This window comes from Mesoplodon mirus (genome assembly GCF_964341445.2).
Source record: "Mesoplodon mirus genome assembly, chromosome: 18".
In the NCBI taxonomy this organism is placed as follows: Eukaryota; Metazoa; Chordata; class Mammalia; order Artiodactyla; family Ziphiidae; genus Mesoplodon; species Mesoplodon mirus.
Genome location: NC_138994.1, coordinates 47,926,441 through 47,940,499, shown reverse-complemented (window position 1 = coordinate 47,940,499; position 14,059 = coordinate 47,926,441). Strand labels below are relative to the sequence as shown.

The 14,059-nt window shown below is 38.1% G+C and overlaps 1 protein-coding gene across 2 annotated transcripts in view; it reads right to left on the bottom strand.

Moving 5' to 3' along the window:
• Window positions 1-14,059, bottom strand: part of RABEP1 (rabaptin, RAB GTPase binding effector protein 1) — a 107,521-nt gene that overhangs the window by 11,881 nt on the left and 81,581 nt on the right. For both annotated transcript variants that reach the window (XM_082604074.1, XM_082604075.1), the window contains 4 exons: window positions 13,105-13,209; window positions 11,181-11,297; window positions 5,488-5,586; window positions 1,748-1,888 (listed from right to left, as the gene is read on the bottom strand). In XM_082604074.1, coding sequence (XP_082460200.1) covers window positions 1,748-1,888; window positions 5,488-5,586; window positions 11,181-11,297; window positions 13,105-13,209 — 462 coding nt within the window. The remainder of the gene's footprint in view (window positions 1-1,747; window positions 1,889-5,487; window positions 5,587-11,180; window positions 11,298-13,104; window positions 13,210-14,059) is intronic.

Sequence of the window (14,059 nt, the reverse complement as noted above, 5' to 3'; positions counted from 1 at the left end):
TTACCACGTCACGCAGCTTGCAGGGGTCTTAGTTCCCTGACCAGGGATTGCACCTGAGCCCTCAGCAGTGAAAGTACAGAGTCCTAACCACTGGACCGCCAGGGAGTCCTTTTTTTTTTCCTTCATCTTTATTGGAGTATAATTGCTTTACAATGTTGTGTTAGTTTCTGCTGTACAACAAAGTGAAATCAGCTCTATGTATACACATATATTCCCATATCCCCACCCTCCTGAGCTTCCCTCCCACCCTCCCTATCCCACCCCTCTAGGTCGTCACAAAGCATGGAGCTGATCTCCTTATGCTTCCCACTAGCTATCTATTTTACATTTGGTAGTGTATATATGTCAGTGCTAATCTCTCACTTTGTCCCAGCTTCCCCCCTTCCCACTGTGTCCTCAAGTCCATTCTCTACATCTGTGTCTTTATTCCTGCCCTGCCACTAGGTTCATCAGTACCATTTTTTTGGATTCCATACATATGCGTTAGCATACAGTATTTGTTTTTCTCTTTCTGACTTACTTCACTCAAATTGAAGTATAGCTGATTTACAATATTGTGTTAATATATGCTGTACAGCAAAGTGACTCAGTTATACATACATAAACATACATTCTTTTCCATTATGGTTAATCTCAAGATACTGAATATAGTTCCCTGTGCTATACAGTAGATCCTTATTGTTTATCCATTCTATATATACTAATAGTTTGCACCTACTAACCCCAAACTCCCAGTCCATCCCTCTGCCACCCTCCCTCCCCCTTGGCAACCACAATTCTGTTCCCTATGTCTGTGAGTCTGTTTCATAAATTTGTGTCATATTTAGATTCCATATATCAGTGATATCATATGGAATTTCCTTCTGACTTAACTTCACTGAGTATGATAATCTCTAGTTGCATCCATGTTGCTGCAAATGGCATTATTTTGTTCTTTTTTTATGGCTGAGTAGTATTCCATTGTATATTATGTACCACATCTTCTTTATCCATTCATCTTTTTTTTTTTTTTTTTGGCTGTGTTGGGTCTTCGTTGCTGCACACAGGCTTTCTCTAGTTGTGGTGAGCGGGGGCTACTCTTCGTTGCGGTGCATGGTCTTCTCATTGCGGTGGCTTCTCTTGTGGAGCACAGGTTTTAGGCACGTGGGCTTCAGTAGTTGCAGCACAATGCTCAGTAGTTGTGGCACGTGGGTCCTAGAGCGTACAGGCTTCAGTAGTTGTGGTGCACAGGCTTCAGTAGCTGTGGCACGCAGGCTCTAGAGCGCAGGCTCAGTAGTTGTGGCACATGGGCTTAGGTGGTCCACAGCATGCAGGTTTTCCCAGACCAGGGATTGAACCCACGTTCCCTGCATTGGCAGGCAGATTCTTAACCACTGCACCACCAGAGAAGCCCCCAACCATCTGCTAAGGGACATCTGGGTTGTTTCCATGTCTTGGCTATTGTGAATAGTGCTGCTATGAACAAAGGGGTGCATGTATCTTTTTGAATTATAGTTTTGTCTGGATATATGCCCAGGAGTGGGACTGCTGGATCATAAGGCAACTCTATTTTTAGTTTTCTGAGGAGCCTCCATATTGTTTTCCATAGTGGCTGCACAACTTACATTCCCAACAACAGTGTAGGAGGGTTCCCTTCTCTCCACACCCTCTCCAGCATTTGTTATTTGTAGACCTTTTTAAAAAGAATTTGTAGCCATTTCAGAAAGTGTACTTGTTTACATTTTTGATCTTATAGAAAATAAGTTACCTCTATAGTGTCTGGGAGAATGAAGTCTTCTGCTTGTTGTAAGGACACATGCAAGCTATGCTTTCCCTGAAGACTGTCATTATCTTTCTGTAACCTCACCAGCTCTTCTGAAACCTGTTCCCGTGACTGCATCAGCACTGCCTAAAATAGAAACAGATACTAATCACAGCCAGAAAGGTAAATCCTATCTGCTGATAACTGCACCAGAGAAAAACAAAGGCCAAATGAAATAAGGGCTGAGGATGGACGGTACATGATAAAGCTCTGTAAGACTTAAAAAAAGCAGCTCAGAGATTTACTGATTTACAGCCCTTACATATATTCAAGGGGATGGGAAATGAAGCAAGTATCTGAGCTTATTCTCCACTGTTTCTAACAACAGCTTAAAAGTAATGAATTTCTTCCCCCATATCCCTAGGACCAGCATCTCTAGCTCAATGGAAGAGGTGGACGTAATCAAGACATATCAAAAAAGTGTGTACTCAAAGACAACTCCTACTTCCTCACAGCATGCATTCCACAGGAGGCAGGGATAAAACAAAAAGCAGTATCTTCATCTTTCATTACATATACATATGTTCAAGCTCAGGATCACTGTGAATGGCCCAAGGACCCCAAATATTAGACGCCATCAAGAGGCTTTATGCTTAGGAAATTCAGGACATTTGAGCAGCTCATTCTTAAAATGGAACACGTTCCTACTTCTTCCACTTGCTGATGTAAACAACAATTTTAGGTATTTCATATGAATTTATATCAATATAAAAGTTAGTCCAGCTAATTTGAGTATAAGATAAAATTCTGCAGAAGTATTTCTGCTAATTTTTACTACTAACCATTGAACATATACAGAAGTGTAGATTACTCCACATCCAACATTTGTTCAGCAGCTAATACTCTACACTAGGCGATTTGCTGCCCATGGAGAATACATGGATAAAAGACAGACTTTGCCCTAGAGAAGCACGTGGTACAGTGGAGGCAAAGATAAGTAAACCAAAAATTACCCAACCATACTACGAGTGCTGTAACAGACAATGGGTACAGCAGTGATAAAAGGACAAAGGGTACCTAATTAGTGGAGAGGGTTCAAGAACATTTCCCACAAAAGGTGACTGCTGCATCCTGAAGGACAAATAGGCTGCTGGTAGGCAGGCAAGGTCATGCATAAGTTTTGGTTAATTCTACTGGCTCTTATTTATTTCAGACCAGAATCAATTGTTGCTTTATGCTCACTTTCAACCCATTTACAACAAAATATTAGCATCCCACTACGTTTTGGATATAAAAGAAGGGAAAGAAGAATATGTTTATATTTGTTTATTTTTGTAAAGAGGAAAACAGAAGGATAAACCAAAAATAAATTTAAATGATCATGTATAGGAGTTGGTGGGAACAGGGTGAAAGGGACAGGGAATGGAAGTGAAACTTCTGAGTGTTTATATACTTTTATAGTTCTGACTTATGAACCATGTTGCATGTTCAAAAAACAAAAAAGTCAATCAAAAAAGAAGAAAATCCAAAAATGTAATACATAGCTCCATTTGTTTCTGTTTGTATCAAATTGATAACATAACCACAGAGAGAAAAATCATTTCAAGTAATCATTTTTGAACACAGCACCCAGACTCTAAGCCTTTACCTGGCATAACATTCTAAGGGTAAAAAGAACAACAGGTGTCTCTTGGTATCCGCAAAGGACTGGTTCCAAGACACGCTCCCATACCAAAAACTGAGATGTTCAAGTCACTTCCAGTCAGCCCTCTGTATCCACAGATGTGGAAACCGTGGATATGGAGGACCAACAAAGAAATGATGAACTTCACTTAGTAAGTTTGCTGTTGGTAGCAATATTAATGTAGTCATTCTAAAACGATTGTGATCACCTTAACCAAGTGATCAAACTTAACATCACCAACAATGGAACCACCCATCATAACATGCCTCTTGTTATGAACTTTCCATTGAATCATTTCATCCATGTACTATTCTTGCCAAAATGTCTAACTTGAACCATGTGGAAATAATCAGACAAATGCATTCTACAAGGCAAATGGTCTGGACTCTTCAAAAATGTTAGTGTCATAAAAGCCAAAAACAAAAAGTGGGTGTGACTGTTCTAGATTAAAGGAGACTAAAGTGACATGACAACAAAGTACAATATGTGATCCCTGACCAGTTCCTTGATCAAAAAGTAAAACCACCACTAAAAAACAATCAAGGACTTTTAGGATAAATAGTTACATTTTAAGCATAAAGTAACAGTATTGTGATTATGCAGAAAAACTTCTTTGTTGTTAGGAGATACATACTGAAATATTTAGGAGTGTCATGATGTCTACAACTTATTTCCAAATGGCTCAGAAAAACAAATACATATGTAATATAGTATACATATATATGAAAGAGAGAGACTGAGAAACAATTGCAAGCAGTAAAAATGTGGCAAAATATTAACTGGTAAACCTAAGTGAAGATTTTATGAATGTTCACTCCATAAACAACTCTAAGTTTGAAATTTTTCAAAATAAATAGTTCGGGGAAAATATTAAGATCCCAACCACTACCATAGCTACTCTTCTTTGAAGGGGCATAAGAAATTGTTTATCTTTCTCAGTGTAAGAACATTTAAAGGTAATTTCAAGAAAATGGTAAGTTATTAAAGTTCACAAGACCTCAACCTTAATTTCAACAATTCTTCAATGTCACCTTCAATATATTCATTTTAAGTGGAATCAACTTGAAAAATGTTTGCAAAAGCAGATGAGTTTTAAAAGATGAGAAGGAAAAGATGAGAGGGGACAAGGGAGTGTAAGGAGGCTAAACACTATGAAACTTTGTCAGCATTTAACAGTGTCCTTGAGATCAACAATTATTATTTCATATTCTCTAATTAATGAAAAGATATGAAACTCTCTCTGGTCATTGATTAGAGTGAGATATTTCTCAACAGACCAGGGCTAGTATTTAGGGATCAGCTCAAAGGCCATTCAGATACTGACCTAATGCCAATCAAAAACAAACCATTACCATACAACTTGGAGTTTGTTTTTCTGTCAACCCTGCAAGAGCTGGACAAGAGGCAACTCTGTAAGATCACCCCAGCAGGACCAACTCTGCTATAATTTACGAAGGGCCATCAGATGCAGGGTTCCAACTCTGAGAAAAAGGAAGAGCAAGGCAAGTGGAGCCTGACTGTTGAGGAAGAGGCCCAAAGCTGGAGAACAATTCTGCAGAGGTTCAAGGCAGCTCTTCTTTAAGAAGCTCTCTGTTCCTATTCCTCTCAAAATTGACAGCCTTCTGGAACTTTTCCAGCGCCACAGCAGTTATGGTGCATGTTTTATCGTAAATCCTATGAAATTACTGACGTTGTTTTAAATAAGTTAGCTGTCCAGGAAAAGCACAGTGACTGCTCAAAAGCTGTACCTCCTAGGGCTTTGAGAGATTTCAACTTTTAGCTTGTATTTAGAACTAAAAATTAAAGCTGGTCCATAGTTTATTTTATTTAGGTTTCTCAAATCAAAGAAAAATAAGTTAAAGGTGGTAATTTTTTTGGTCAAGAGGTTAGGTTTAAAAAAAAAGAATAAGGTCTTTACATAATCTTGTCCATTACTAACGCTCTATAGGCTCTGGAGAACATAATGGTAACCACTTTGGCCAGGAAGATAAAGTCCCATCAAAGATTATTTCAAGATAGAATATATTTAACATAGTTAACGTTTATTTAAATGTTAACTTACCATCTGTTCCTGAACATCCCTCTTTGCCTGGGAAAACCCCTGTTGTAACTCTTCAAGTAAGATCTCAGATGCTTGGGCTCTTAGGACAAGTGCAGAGATCTTGAAAGAAAAAAAAAATTCATACATAGAAAATTTAGTTAGGAATCTGGTTAATCTGAAACTAACTCTTCCATCTCCTGCTTATTTAATGTCCGGAACTGATTTTTTTATTAATTCATCAAACCCCACTCATCCATCATTCAACAGATATGTGTGCATCTACTGTGTACAAAGCCTCAGCCTTTCAGATGACACAAGGCAGTACCAAAAGTCCCCAGGGGTCATATGCTGCCATACATGAACAGCAGCATTATATGCGTCTCTAGACATAGATATTAATCCATGTGACCTAGTTATAAATATTATTGTTAAAGGAGCTAATTAAAAATAAATAAAAATTTTGAAACTCTGTCCACAAAAAAAACCCAAACAGTTTAAAGGATAAATGAATCTTCTCTGAACTAGCTGCAGTATTCTAAGGTGGTTTACTTAAGAGCAAAAGACACAAGATAAACTCCCTTGAATTAGTTTTACTGTTCCTGACGAGGGGTTTATGTGAAAGTTGATGACTCATACATAAGAGTTATAAAATAAATCAAAATAAATTTGTTTAGACATTTAAAAAATTATTATTGTCAGAATTTTGTTTCCAGTAGTGGCACAATAGGTAATGTGAACCAACCTTCCTGCTAATTAAGAAAAACAGACAAAAATATGAGACACCTACATGAAGGCATGGGAGAACAAGGCAAAAAAGAATCACAGAGCCAAGGACCAGAATGAAGACACATGGAGAACTGGGTGCAGCATGTGGAACAGCTCTTCTCCAGAAGCATGTGCCAACTCCATTGAGAAGCTGAGCAGAGCGTCTGAAAGCCCCAGCACAGGGTGGCAAAAGTTAAGAGTCCAAGACCCAATACACAAAGGGATCCCTGGTAAACACCCTGCACTTTGGATTGGGTCTCCAAAGGGACACACCCTATAGTAAGGGAAGAATTTAAAATAATCCAACCTTCACAACTTCATATAATCTCAATTCCCATAAATGAATTAAGGTGATCCAGGATTTTTAGTACAACTAGTTGCCTACCTCTCATAAGAAAAATGGCTTTATTTCAACAATTTTCACATATAATGTCTAGTACCTCAAGTTAAGAATGCACAAGGAAAGACTATGATAGGGACTTCCCTGGTGGTGCAGTGTTTAAGAATCCGCCTGCCAATGCAGGGGACACGGGTTTGAACCCTGGTCCAGGAAGATCCCACATGCCACTAAGCAACTAAGCCCGTGTGCCACAATTACTGAGCGTGTGCTCTAGAGCCTGCAAGCCACGACTACTGAAGCCCATGCTCCGCAACAAGAAGCCACCGCAATGAGAAGCCTGCGCACCACAACGAAGAGTAGCCCCCACCTACCGCAACTAGAGAAAGCCCGCGCCCAGCAACGAAGACCCAACACAGCCAAAAATTAATTAAAAATAAATAAAAGACTATGATAAAAAGCAAAAGGAAATGATAAAAAACAAAACAGATCTACAATGAATCCAGATATGTTATTAGAAACAGACTTTAAAATAACTGTATTTGATCTGTTCAGAAATTTAGAACCACCAGAGAAATGGAAACGATGAAAAATAACCAAATGGAAATAAACTAAAAAAATCAATTATCCAAATTAAAAATACAATGGATGAGTTTAACAGATTAGACCTATTCGAAGAGAAAATCAGTGATATGAAGATAACAAAGACAAAAATGATGGGAAATACAGAAGAGAGATTAAAGAAGCCATGTAGATGCAATGCGAACATCTAACATATACAAATATTTGAAGAAGTAACAGCCAATGGAAATAGCTGGTAGAGCTAAAAATATACCTGTGCAAAAACTCAAAAATTCCGTAATTTCACTACTATGTATACTCGAGAGAAATAAGTCCACATGTCCACTAAAAGACATGTACAAGAATGTTAAAAAATGTATTCATTCACAATAGCCAAAACCCAGAAACAATCCAAATATCGCTCAACTGTAAAATGGATAAATGAATTATGGTATACTCATATTATAGAATATACATAGCATTAAAATCTAACTACTGAGACACAGAATATGGATAAGTCTCACAGACATAATGACCCAACAGACCAGATGCAAAAGGCTACATACTATATGATTCCATTTATATGAAGTCCAACAACAAGCAATTCTAAAACATAGTGTTAAAAGTTAGAATACTGGCTACCTCTAAGAATAGGCAGGTGGGGTATTTACTTATTAGTAAAGAACATGAGTGTATTAGAAATGTTCAGTATCTTGAGGCAGATGATGATTTATTACCCTAGTAAAATTTTTCACACGTTAAAATTCACCAAATTGTACACTTGAGATTTATGCACTTTATGTTTATCTCAATAAAAACAAATTTTTAAAGAGACATATGGCTGAGAATATTCCAATCACGATGTAAGACATTAACTCAGAGATCCAAGAAACCCTGTGAACTCCAAATAGCAGAAATATGAAGAAAGACACACCTAGGTATATAGCACAGTAAAACTGTTAATAACAAAAGCCAAAACGAACATCTTTTCAACAGCCACGGAAAAAATAACATTTCACCTTCAAAGGAACAACAATAAGACACAGCTGACTTCTCATCAGAAACATGGAAGCCAGAAGCAATGGAATAAGAACTTCAAAGTGCTGAAAGAAAATATCATAAATACTCAGAATTCTATACCTGACTACAGAGTATCCTTCTTGAATGAAGGTGGAAAGAAAAAGATATGTCTAATAAACAAAAATATGAGAGAACGGAGACTTCTGGCACTGTTCAAGATGGACCAAGCCCACCAAGGCCATTCTCTCCCCTTATTACAACTAAAAACTCTGGAAAAAAATACAAAAAGCGGGCCTCCCTGGTGGCGCAGTGGTTGAGAGTCCGCCTGCCGATGCAGGGGATACGGGTTCGTGCCCCGGTCTGGGAGGATCCCATATGCCGCGGAGCGGCTGGGCCCGTGAGCCATGGCCGCTGGGCCTGCGCATCCGGAGCCTGTGCTCCGCAACGGGGGAGGCCACAACAGTGAGAGGCCCGCATACCGCAAAAAAAAAAAAAAAAAAAAAAAAAAAAATACAAAAAGCAACTACCTGAGAACTCTAAAAAATAAGCAAAAGCAGACAGTTTAGGGAGGAAAATCAAAATGGGAAGAAACAATTCATACTGCAGTTTACTGCTTATTTGGGGTTTTTTTCCTATTTTCTGCCAGTATGAATCTGAGAGCTGCCCCAGTTGTGAAGCCACAACAGATGCAGCAGCACAGGACAAACAACTGTTTTTCTGATCACAGGGCCAGGGCAGGGTCCCCATGAGCTGATGAGTAGAGTAGTACTGAGAGAAGAGAGCTAGAAAAAGGATCCCCTAATTCTGTTCATGAACCAGCACAAGTCTCACACTGACCCCTGAGCTATATACATACATGGACACATCCAAAGGAGCACTGCAAAGGCTTTTAAAAATGAACTGACATTAGAACTACCTACTACAGAAGGCAAGACAGAACTTATGAACGAACCTAATCAGGTTAACAGAACTGAGAGTCTCACAATAAAATATTCATAATCTCCAAGATCAATCTAAAAGTCCTTGACATAGAAAGAATCAGGAAAATGTGGCCAATTCTCAAGAGGAAAGAAAATCAACACATGCCAACCCCAGGATGACCTAGGTTGGACTTATCAAAGACTTTAAAGTAGCTATTGTAACTATGCTGCCTAGTGTAAAGGTAAAGACTGTTGAAATGAATGAAAACATAGTTCTCAGCAGAGAAAAACTTTTATAGTTTTTAGAAACTATATGTTTCTAAACTGTAAAGTTTCTAACTTTAAAGTTTCTAACTTTATGTTTCATTTAAAGAAACAAATGAAAAATTTACTATAAATTACAGCACAGAATCTGGCACAAAAATAGGCAAATAGACTAATCAAATAAAACAGAGGCCTCAAACTGACCCACACATGTACATTAACTTGATAGTTAACAAAGATGATCTTGCAGAGCAGTGAGAAAAAGATGATCTTTTCACTAAATGGTACAGGAACTGACTCTTCATATGAAAAAATAAAATAAAAATTTACCCGTATCTACAGCTTATACATAAAAGTCAGTTCTAGATGGATTTTAGATATAAATGTGAGTGACTATAAAAAATGAAGCTTCTACAAAATACATGAAAATATCTTCATATAACCCCAGGGTAAGAAAATATTCTTTTAAAAACCAGGATAAAAATCACTCATCATAAAGAAAAGATCAATAAATTTGACTACATTAAAATTAAGAACTTCTGTTCATAAAAAGACAATTAAAATAATGAATCTAAGGTACTGAGTAGAAGACATTTGGGACACATCACCAAAAGGCTCTAATAAGATTATATAAAGAACTCCTATCAGAAAAATAAGTGGAAAAAAAAAGAGACAACCCAATAAAAAATCAAGCATAAGACTTGAGAAGTAATTTCAAACACACACACACATATACACACACACATACACCCACACACAATGATATCCCAAAGGCTAACAGACATGAAAAATGCTAAATAACCTCAATGGTCGTAAGAGAAATGCAAACTAAGCCACCATGAAATACCATTACACACCCACCAAAATGGCTATAATTAAAATAACACAAAATGAAGTCTGTCGAGACTGCGGACCCACAGGAATTCTTCTCATACATTGCTGGGGAGAGTATAAATTCACATAACCACGTTCTGGCACTATTATCTCCAAAAGTTGACATACATTTTGAACATTTTGACCCAGGCATTCCACTCTTAAGCATATACCCAGCAGCAACATGTGCAACAAGCCCTATACAGAAATTTCAAAGTAGAATTATTCATAATATCCCACAACTGGAAACAACCCAAATGCTCATAACATTAAGATGGGTAAATTATAATATATCCATACAATGGTACGAGTATACAGCAATGAAAATAACAACTACCACACACATTTGTGAGTAGGAACCTCACAATGTTGAATGGAGGAAGACAAACACAATGAATGATTGTGTCATTCATTGAATACGGACTATATGATTCATTTGTTAAAATAAGAAAGCAGACAAAGCTAATCTAATGATGTTAGACGTTAGGACTGTAGTTACCTCTAGGGAGGAAGTAGTAAGAGGAGGGGGAAAGTGAGGGCTTCTGGGGTACTAGCTAATTTTCTATTACTCGATCTTGGTGGTTACACAGATGTTAGTTCAGATATGTTTGGTATATCTGTATACGGTCACGTTTTTTCCTATGCATGGTATTTTTCAAAAAGTCAAAAAGAAGATAACTAGCATCTTTCTTGTCAGCAGGTTTCTTGTGCAGCAGAAAAACCTAATAAAAAATCAAAGGGGAAAAGAGAACCAGAGCCTCCTGATATTTACTAACCAGTTATTTCTAAAGTTATTTCCCTTAAATCTGTAAAACAGACACCAGAGAAAGATGAGTTTGAGATATTCTTATCTGAGGGAAAACAGAACTGCCAGATCTTCAGGGCAAGAAAGAAACCTTACTAGGTTTTCAGAACACTTTTATTTAAACAACTCAGTCATCTCCCAGGGGCCACATTCCAAAACCCTCACTTACCTGGTGACTTGAATCTTCTGTGCTCTGCTTTATGAAGTCTTCCAGCTCCTGTTTATCTCTCATTGTCTTCTCTAACTGATCATTTGCTTGCCTTAGCATCACCTGTAGCTTTTTCACCTATGCAATTTTAAACGACAATTAGAAGGAAGTACCAGAATTTTCATAAACTTAAAAAAAAATCCCTACCTCCAGAAAATTTTTTTAAACCCAATCTTTTTTCCTGAGAAACAAATTTGTCAATTTGGGAAAAAATTGGGATGAATTACCTCATTTGACAACTATACTGTGCTTTACAGTTAACAAAACATTTTTCATATCCATTATCTCATTTGAAAATATCTGCTTTTCCTCCTGGGTCTTCTAGGCTAGGGCACTGGCCTCCCTGACTCTATCTTCTGCTGCCAATCTACAATCCACTCTAACACAATAAATATTTCTAAAATGAAAGTCAAATCATATTATTTCCCTACTTAAAATCCTTAAATGCCTCCCAAAGTCCTCAGGGTAAAATTTAAATCCCTTCAGTCATCACACCCCTCCCTCAATTATCTCATCATGGCCTTCCCTTTGTAGCTTCCTCTCCCACTATCTTCCCCCCACTCTCTCTCCACTCTCTCTTTCTCTCTCTCTCACACACACACCCCCTTATGCCCAGCCACATAAACTATTCATACTTCCTAGAACACACAACTTTCCTTCATAACTGTTCCTTTGTACACATTTCCTCTCCTTGAACACCCTTTCTCCACTTCTTTTCCTAATTTTTACTCTAGCTCTAAAACAAACTTAGCTGAACTGTTATCTTCCCTAGTTAACAGCCCATATTTAACTTAGATGCCTCTGCTCATCCTCTAGTTCTACTTGTACATGTACAGGAACAAACCATATTGAACTGATGGCTTGGATTGCAACACTGAAAGCTCCCTATGGGCAGTACGGTGTTCTCTCTGTATCTGAATACTCAGAACCCAGCGAAGTGCCTGCACAGATGAAGCAAGAGTAAAATGTCTATTGACACGACTATGGAATCCAAGATACCCCCCCCCATTCCTATACCACACTATCAGAGGCCAACTATTGATATAGTAGCTTCACAAATAGCTTTAGAAACTTACCTCTAAGCCATCTTAAAAAAAAAAAAAAAAAAAGCATATATGGAGAAAATTAATGCCAAAGGCATTTGAAAATATTAAACCATCATTCTAACCTGCTTAAGCTTATTTTGAAGACTAGGGTAACACTCTCCATAATAACCAAAGAACAATTTGGAAATATAAGAAAAAAGTTATTTTTTCCTTACATATACTTTCACAAGTTTACTCTCATGAAGTTCTACATCATTTCCTAAATGTTATCAGGGAACCCATTATTAGGCACTGTATTTGGAAAGGTACTTGTCAGTTTCAGCATACCTAATCTACCAAATCTTAATTTCTGTGACCCTGCAAACTGAACTTACTTCAACAAATTTATGACAAGAAACAGGCAATAAGCAATGAAGAGTACAAATCCTGATTAATGTAATATCCAATTAAGTTTTATCCAATTAGAAGCAACAGTCAACCCAACCCCTTATCTCCCTTAAATCTCTGTATCATAAAGCACTTTCGGTGTGCATGCATTCCTGACAATAACACTTCTAGGCCTTGAGCAGAAGGAACAGGCTGGGAGAGGAGATATGCCAGCTGAGCTGACCTGTGTGGTATTGGGCAAGCTAATGAAGCAAAGACACACAAAAACAAAAATTCTATAGTGTGCTCCCACTAGAAATGTAACTGACGTTGCATGTACCAGATTATTTCAGACTTAACAAGATGAATATACTTCATAAAGCAAATTGGGAGGGGTGAAGGGCAATTAACTCAGCACCTCCAATGAAAACTACAACAGCTCACCAATTTCACAAACCCCAAGAGAAACTCACCTGGTCTCTTGTTTCAGCCTCTTGAATCTGAATTCCTTGTAACTGTTTTTCATAATTGGAACACATATCACAACGTCTACCAAGTTTATTTCCAGCATTATGTACCTGAAGGGCACCAAAATTACCTCTTATCAGGCAGAACTAAACAAGTCTACATCACATACTTGAGGAACACGTGCAGTCTTACCTATGTTACTCGAAGTAGAAAACGGAGTAAACAATTTATTCAGGGACTTATGGCAAGAAGTTACAATAGAGAGCTGGATTCTAAAAAATCTAAGTCCAATATAAGTATGACAGGAAAACAAGGGACACAACTTTGTCATCAAGAGACTAAGGGCCACAAAACACCACATTTGAGGGAAACACAAGGAAAGCAAAAGGTACTATACCGTGGCACTCACAATTTAAATCAATACTACCCAACAAGGGAGGGGATGGGGAAGGGTGGAGTGCAAATTAACCATTTCACCAGCTCCAAGCACAAAGGAGGTATGAAACAATTAAATAGCACCTTCTCAAAACGTTTTGCATGAGACCAAGGAGAACAGTTTCTTTCAGGCTTAATAAGCTGTTCCACTTGCTAATCAACAGCTTCTTTAAAGAGAAGTAGCCCTGAGTAAAAGAAAGCGCTGGAAGTCATAAAACCTGTATCCTGGGGCTTCCCTGGTGGCACAGTGGTTGAGAATCTGCCTGCTATTGCAGGGGACATGGGTTCGAGCCCTGGTCTGGGAGAATCCCACATGCCACGGAGCAACTAGGCCCGTGAGCCACAACTACTAAGCCTGCGCATCTGGAGCCTGTGCTCCGCAATGAGAGGCCGCGATAGTGAGAGGCCCGCGCACCGCGATGAAGAGTGGCCCCCGCTTGCCACAACTAGAGAAAGCCCTCGCACAGAAATGAAGACCCAACATAGCAAAAATAAATTAATTAATTTAAAAAACCTGTATCCTAA